The sequence below is a fragment of the Salvia hispanica genome, chromosome 5 (assembly GCF_023119035.1).
Source record: "Salvia hispanica cultivar TCC Black 2014 chromosome 5, UniMelb_Shisp_WGS_1.0, whole genome shotgun sequence".
In the NCBI taxonomy this organism is placed as follows: domain Eukaryota; kingdom Viridiplantae; phylum Streptophyta; class Magnoliopsida; order Lamiales; family Lamiaceae; genus Salvia; species Salvia hispanica.
Window position 1 is genome coordinate 35803069 of NC_062969.1, and position 8488 is coordinate 35811556.

At 37.6% G+C, this 8488-nt stretch overlaps 1 protein-coding gene across 1 annotated transcript; it reads left to right on the top strand.

Annotated features, from left to right (window-relative positions):
• Positions 1-380: 380 nt before the first annotated feature.
• On the top strand, positions 381-2764 carry LOC125186873 (general transcription and DNA repair factor IIH subunit TFB5). The gene is made up of 3 exons (XM_048083351.1): positions 381-537; positions 1994-2047; positions 2379-2764. Exons 2-3 carry the CDS (start codon positions 2013-2015, stop codon positions 2554-2556), a joined length of 213 nt encoding a protein of 70 aa, XP_047939308.1. The 5' UTR covers positions 381-537; positions 1994-2012; the 3' UTR covers positions 2557-2764.
• The last annotated feature ends 5724 nt before the right edge of the window (positions 2765-8488 follow it).

Here is an 8488-nt window from a genome sequence, read left to right on the forward strand (position 1 = left end):
AACTGTTGGATATATACTCTTTTACTACTATTTGCTTCCTTTGCATTGCAAGACAATTTTTATTTGTTTATTTTTATTACAAGTTACCATACATACGTATCACCCTATTACCGAGTTTATCAACTTTCAATACAAATAGTTTATGCAGTAGATGTGACTTTTTATGCAAAAATATTATAGAATGGATTAGAAGAAACATAAAGAGAAAAGTGTTTGAAATATAACTAATGAACACTTTATTAGAGAGATAAATTTATCATAAATGAAATTGGGGCTAATTTTTTGGATAGACAAAATTGAGAAAATAAAACTATTGATGAAAGTGAAATAATTAAAATTACCATAAAAACAAGCTGTGTGAAACAAGTTTAATATCGGGCCAAGCCCAATAATAGTGAAAACAATTTTAATTGTTACTAGACAAAACGGCAGCTCCATTGAAGGATAAAGAAGAAAATTTCCAAGCTTCCATTCCATCCATTTCGCAAACTGTTCGGTGAAATTGAATTCTAAACGAGTATTCGCCGATAACTTGAGGTAAACCCTCATTTCTATAGCACTTTTGTAGCTATTTGAGTGATGATTTTGAGGGTGTGTGGACTGTGATTTCGTTCCTCATAGGTGTGAGTGGAGGTGTGTCTTTGTTTAATTCTTTCGATAGATACGCGTTTGTAGACGTCGATAACGTGGGTTTACACCCTTGGATTTAAACAAATTGAACCCTAGCCCAATCCCCATCGAGATCGAAACCCTAGGCTATAATTGAGGTGTTTGGGCTTTTGTGGATTTGAATTTGGTTGGGATAAGTGTTAAAACGTCACGAATAGACATCGTAGGAATAAAAAAAAATGAAATGAAATCGAAACGGGTTGAGGTTTGTGTTTTGGCCGAGTTCATAGAGGGGCTGCAATGATGATTGTATGTTGTTTAATTGTTTAAATGAGTTTAGATTGATGTTGTAGAATTGAAGTGGATGCTTTTGGACCCGACGTTTTGTTGTTTCGGAAACTGGGAAGGTCTAAGGGGAGGCCAAGTCCGTGAGATGTAGATTTTATGTCATAATTTTGAATGTAAAAATGGATCTACATGGAAAACGGGGTCTAGAGTAATTTTATTGAATTTTTCAGACGTCGATTTCTGTGATAATCATTAATCAGCGATAGGGCTCAAGTCCAAAGTCGAAACAGGCTCGTACAATGGTAGTATTGGGGTCCCCTCACTTTGTATTTGGATGGAGTGTTTATTTACCAAGTGCTTTCAGTTTTCTACAGATAGACTGTTGGCATCTCTATTAGTCCTAGAGCTTCGTTAGGACGAAACAGGCTCATACAATTGAAGTTTTATCAATGTCTGCATGCTGTCACCTGCCAGATGAAATACTTAATCTAATGGTTCTTTGATTTAGACTCTTCTGTACTTCATTTCATTTGGCCACTCCTGTAGTTGGAATTGGATACTAACCTTTTTTTTTTTAATCATTTTTCTAATAAGTTGATGCTCCTTTATTTCGTTAGATTTTGAGGAACAAGGTTATGAACTTTCCCCCCCCATTTAGATAGGTATTTTGATATAGAATGGAAAGGTGGGAAATGGGAGAACATTTGTTACACACAGAAATTATCAAGTGACAATATGTACTTTGCAGTTCTTTCCCACCTACTGGATAAAGTTGCTGCTGATAAATGTTTATATACGCTATTAACTGTTTGCAAATTGTTGTTCTTGTCTACATAATTATTCATGCATACCTGTCCTTTTTCATATTTTATTGTGGTTGGACTAATTGGGTAGCATATACCACTTTTATAATTTTAAAGCAGATCACCATTGATTGAAATCTTTGGTTGAGTTTGTTGTAGTGTTAATATCATGTTCGACACTCAAGAAACTGATAACGCTGTATGTGGAGTAGCAATTTATGGTTGCTTGCGTGTTACGCCGATATCATATTCTACAATCCATTCTCATACAATTTAACGGTCCATTTCTTCAGATCAAGAACATCAGGTATCATGGTGAATGCGATCAAAGGATTGTACATCTCATGGTAATATGCTTGTTTTAGTTGCGTTTAACATATCACCTCCACACTTTACATTGAGAGGGGAGAGAGGCGTTATGCATGCAGAGGAAGTTGTTTTTGAGAGAGCTTTTCAATCTTCTTTCTCTAAATTATTTTCAACAATTTGTACCAATGTGAAATAAGCATCACCCTCATCCAGACCAAATAATTTTCTTCAATTTTCCCTTCTCCTATTGTATCCATTATCATGTTGTCACAGTGAGATCCACATGGCACTCATCATCCATGTTATATCTACAATGTGCGTATACAGAATGTCAACTTCTAATTGATGCAAGTTGTCTTGATTATGTAGTGACATCCCAATGGCTCAGTTCATCATCAACATGAATGCTTCACTGCCACAGTCGCAGAAGTTCATTATACAAGTCTTGGATAACACTCACCTTTTTGTGAGGCCGGATATGGGTGGTATGATAAAAAGTGCTATCGCGACATTCAGAGAGCAAAATACATACGAGAAGCCCAGTTAGTTAGTCTGCTTGAGTAGAATATGGCCAATTAAAATACAGTTGTGTCCTTCAGGATCAAATTCTGGTGGTTCTGGGCAGAAATTTAAGACTAAATCTGATCCATGTCAAATGTGGACTTGTAATTGTGAACGGAGAGAATAACTTTTCTTGACGAGCTACATCATCAGCCTTTCCTGTGTGAAATGGTCAAATTCACTTGCATACTTTAGTATATTGTGATACCTCTAAACGGTTTGTATAATGGAGACTGAGCTTCCCAAGAATGAGTTTAAAAGAAAAAGTAATGACCGCGGATTAATATGCGATCTCTAAATGCAGCAACATCAAGCTATCAAAGAAAAAAAAAATACTGCTATAAAGAACTAGTCAAAAGATAAAGTCACATTCATGCAATCATAAGTTCATAACTATGTTTTATTTCCATTAGTTATGAGAAAAACCCATAAAACATGAAATCCAGCATTAAAATACCCATAGATGACAGACACAATATCTCTTTTTAGTTTTTAGTTTCCCCCTGGAATTTCACAAAAATACGCTGCTCTTTTCTCTCTTGAATAAAATTAAAAGAAAAGTAATTCTATCTTGTTATTTTCACAAAATTAATTTTATAATTCCATAATTAAAATAATTTGAAAATACCAACTTCTATATTGAAGCTATGGAGGCGGCCTACCGGGTTTCAATTTATTCCTACTCGGGTTGCTAATCGTGTCGGAAATTTTTCGAGTTAAAAATTTCAGATGCTAACCCAAAATATTCGAGTTTTGAGCAAGCTCATCATACTAATTGGGTTAAAAGCTAATGATAAAAATCAAATTTTTACTCCCACCATCCTAGGCATGCACAAACTGAACCGAACCGGCGGTTAACCGCCGGTTCATGAACTGGAACCGTCGGCGGCAGTTCGAACCGGGAGGCGGTTCGGCGGTTCTAGTGGGCCGGTTCAGGTTCAAGAAATATACAAACCGGAACCGGCGGTTTGCCGGTTCAAACTGCCGGTTTAGCGGTTCAAACGGTAAGATTCCGGCTAGGTCATAGGTTTTCCGGCTTATTCAGACCTAGGGTTGCAGACGGTTCGCCGGTTTACGTCAAAAACCGGTTGTTTTCGTCAGAAACCGCCGGTTTTCAACGGTTCAATTACTTTTTCAGGTGGCATAGCTAGGGCGCAGCGTGTAGGCCTGCAAAATGGGCAGAAATCGGCAGAAAACCGGCGGTTTTCGGCAGAAACCGTGGACTGAACCGCCGGTTTGGTCCGAAACCGCCGGTTCAGGCAGTAAACCAACCGAATTCAAATTTTGAATTTTTTTTTTTAATTTCTTCCAATTTTTTTTCTATAAATACCACACTTCCCCCACCATTTTTACTTACCCCATTCTTGTGTTGTCGAGAATTTCTTCTTAATCTCAATTTCCTCTATTCTCTATCCTCCATTCTCTAATTTGCTCAAATTGCTTACATATTGTTATTGTGATTGTGCTCTCTTCTATTATTTGCTTACCAAGTTACCATCCATAATCTCCATAATCCATATTGATATTCTATAATATTATTTTCACTTTGTAATATGTCTTCTTCTCGTGGTGGTGATCGGGGCAAAGAAATTGCCCAAGATCAAAGTACTCGTTCTCAGAGATCCCGACGACCTTGTCGTCGAGAAGTTCTGGATGAGGTTTCCCGACGGGAGGCTGAACGTTTGCAAGTAAGTCCTTGTTTTATTTTAAGCATACATAATTTCATTATATTGAGTTTTTAATTTTTTTTGATTGTGTTCCTAATTCATATCTTCTACTTGTAAACTCTTTATAGATTGAAGAAGATCATAGAACTGCCATGCTACTCACTCACACGCAACAAGGTGGCGGGGGCAGTGGTAGTGGTAGTTACCACCAACAAGATGATGATGACGACGAGTACGACGTGGCTATATCGTCGGACTCGGACAACAATGATGATGATGGATCTCGTTCCGGGTTCTGTCTAGCACCGGCGGAAACGAGGACATGCCTCCTTCTTCCCCTCCAAAAAGAACATTGAAATCCGACATTTTTGTTAAACATTACAAGAAGGTACCGGTGGTAATTTCAAACCCAAATGATCCTCTCTCTGCAAAAGTGACATCGAGGTATCAAGCATATTGTAACGTTTGCCCGAAAGTCTACAAATTTGGGAGTGATGGAGGATATGGCACCCTCCGTCGTCATTTAACCACAAAGCATCCGGTAGAGTGTGGCACTACCTCTACCCAAACCCAACTAAACTTCCAGCCCGGTGGCTCAGGAACGTCTCAATCAGGTGCGCTAGCTCTGTTTAAATATGATCCTAAAGTTTGTTCTAAAGCTTTGACTAGATGGGCTGCAATGAAGCATTTTCCTTTTAACATTTATGATGACAAAAAATATGAGTATAGTTTTCAGCAAGCTTTTAACGTCAAGAAAATAAGTCGAATGACCGTTCAACGATCAACCGGTCGACAATGTGCCGAGAAAAAGGTAGAGTTAGCACGTTATCTACTCAACTTGGGACACAAAGTGAACATTTGCACAGATGTATGGACTGATTGTTTTAACAGACATTCATACATGGGCATTACGGTTCATTTTGTGGACAATAGTTGGACTTTGAACAAGTGCTTGATTGGTTTTAAAGATTTCCCCCCACCACACACTGCACCTGAAATTGCTTCTTTAAATTCAAGTTTTTACTGAGTTTCAATTATGCAAGAAGATATTTTCTGTGGCTTTTGATAATGCTACTGCTAACACTGCAAGTATTAGTGATTTGATTGCGGCTTGTAGTTCGATTATCAATGGTAAGTATTTTCATCAAAGATGCATATGTCATATTTTGAACTTATGTGTACAAGATGCGCTTGAATTGTGGCAAAAGCATATTTCTCCTATTAGAAATGCAGTTAGAGTGATCCATCACAAGCCGCCTATTGGCAAAGCTTGGAAAAAATATTGCCATCAGAAGAAGGTAAGGTATACGAATTTGTCATGGATGTGTCTCATAGATGGAATTCTACATATGATTGTTTGAATTCTACTTTGGGGCATATTTGATGAGTTGTGTGGTTTTTTTAGAACTTATCTCGTTCGTGATTTATATCTGTCGCATAGTTGTTGGGAGCAAAGCTAGAGTTTGTTTAAATTGTTCAAATGTTTCAAAAATGCGACTGTTGAATTATCGGGTATTTAGTATTGCACTGCTGTTCGTGTTTTAGAGCATTGCATGTATATATCACTTGGTTTTAAAACAACGATGAAAAATGCTGCTTCTTCTCCTGAATTGATGTGTGTTTTATATTATATGATTGACAAATGGCTCAAGTATTTCAGTGAGATTCCAACGGTGTTTTTGATTGCAAAGGTCTTGGATCCCAAATGGAAATTAGCCGGTACATCCAAGTTTTTAGACTTTTATTATAACAATTTGGAGTCTATTGTTCTTGGTCCACTTCGAGCATTGCAAGAGGATACTAGTGACGAATTCGGAGTAGACCTCACCGAAATATTTCAAATAAACCTCCCGAACCGGTCAGTTATCCAACAAGCCTTCGAGTACAACTTACGTACTCTCTTCGCCGAATATGAAGCCAAGTACAACAGTACCCACCAAGTCAGAATACCTCCCCCTCGTCAACAACATAGTTTCTCATTTCAAAATGTTTATGATGATCCCGACGCGCAATCCCAATTAGCCGACCTATACAACTACAACACTGGCGGGAGGTCGGCCTCAGGTATGGTAAGTGAATTGGATTTATATTGTGATTCACTCTTTTCCTTTAGTGATGAAGGTCCTACACCCATCCAAATCGACGTCCTCGATTGGTGGGGAACACACGAGAAAGATTTTCCCATACTTGCGTCAATGGCCAAAGAGATTTTTTCGGTTCCGGCTTCCACTGTCGCCGTCGAGTCCGCTTTCAGTGTTGGATCACGTGTCTTGGATGAAACAAGAAGTAGGCTCTCCGCGAGAAATATGGAAGCCGTGATGTTACTTGCTGATTGGGCCAAAGCTGATAGAGAACAAGAACCTGATTGGGATACTCATGCGGAGGAATCTGGTGAAGGGGATGAAGCGTCGTAAGCCAACCGTCAACCGCCGGCCAAGCCAAATAGGTAAGTAAGGTAAGAGAACTACGTGGGCTTTGATTCCCCAATGCAAATGAGCATTGAGGATACGTATGCACCTCAACTTAAATTTTAAATTTAAGTTGAGCTCAAGTCCTTTTTCCTTTATTTTTTTTTTCATTTGTTTCAACTTTAAAATAATGCAAATACAATTAAATAATTGTATTTGTATATACTCCTATTCGGTGAAGGGGACTTCTCTATAGGACTAAATTCGGGAAACTTTTGAAAATTCTACCATAATTGTTGATTGTTAGACTAAACTCAACATTTAAGGTTGAATTGCTAAATGTGTCCTCAATTTAGTTATGTAGTCTCCTTCGCCGACCAAGAGTATATACTTATAAATTTATTATTTATTGTTCAAAACTTCAAGTCCATTTTTGTAATTTTTTTTGTAATTTTGTAAACAATTTCATTGTAGTCTCGTTGTATTTAAATTTATTGTTAAAGACTTCAATTCTTTAGTGAATTGTAAATTTGTAATTGTTGTAACTTGTAAGTTGTAATGTATATCAATAAAATTGCAATTTTCATCATGAATTCGTGATTGTTTGATTTTTTTACGCAAATTTGGTAGATAAATAAAGAAGAAGAAGAAGAAGAAGAAGAAGAAGAAGGAAAAAAAAAAAAAATTTGAACCGCCGAACCGGCCCGGAACTGGCGATTTTCACCGGAAACCGGCGGTTTTGAACCGGCGCCAGAACCGCCGGTTTTTTGAACTGGAACCGGAACCGTCTAGGACCCTGCCGGGCCGGTACAGGTTCATGCAAATCTTGAACCGTGAACCGCCGGTTCCGAACCGGAACCGACGGTTTATGAACCGTGTGCACACCTACAACATCCCATAAAAATATGTGCATTTTCCATTTTTGTTCGTCCCATAAAAATATGAGCATTTCTATTTATGATAAGTTACCCCAATTTGTTACCCCTATATGTCAAGTTATTTACAATTTATACCACCATTGAAACACTAATAAAAATATGGATCTCACTATTCACTAACACTACTTTAACTATCATTCTCCTTCTCTTTCTTACTTTACCCAATTTATCTTAATTCCCGTGTCATATCATATGTCCATATTTTTATGGGACGGATGGAGTATTTCTTATTCTTAATGTCCTTTATTATACTACTTCCTTCGTCCTGTAGACGAAGATTAAGAAAAGAGTGTTTGGTTAGAGAGAATAAAGTAGGAGAAAAAACATACTCCCTCCGTCCTACTGAAGATTTAAACTTTTCTTTTTTAGTTTGTTTCACTCAAGATGTCCATTTTCTATATTTGGAAATAAATCCCTCTCTCCTCTCTGTTCATTAAAATACTCCCTCCGTCCCACAAAAGATGTCACACTTTCCTTTTTAGTTTGTCCCACAGAAGATGTCACATTTCCCTTTTTGGAAAAAGTTCTCTCTCACATGAATATAAAACTTATGTTTTCTCTCTGCATTTAACACACAAAACAAAACCTCATAAAATCTCGTGCCGTCCCACGAGTGTGACATCTTTTGTGGGACGGAGGGAGTACTCAACTATATTTTTCTCTCTATGTACTCCACCTAACAGCTCCTTCGAGTCGAAACGGAGAGAGTAATAAATAATTGAAGAGAGAATATAATAGGAGAGAGAATAATGTTAAACATATTAAGTGTATTACTTTTTGCATAATATGAAATGACTTAACCATAGTGCGACAACCCTAAATGACCGGTTGGCCTGGATAGCGAATTGAGAACTCGTTCTTCAAGCTTCAATCCTCCTTTTATAGGCAACACGTTGGAACGGGGG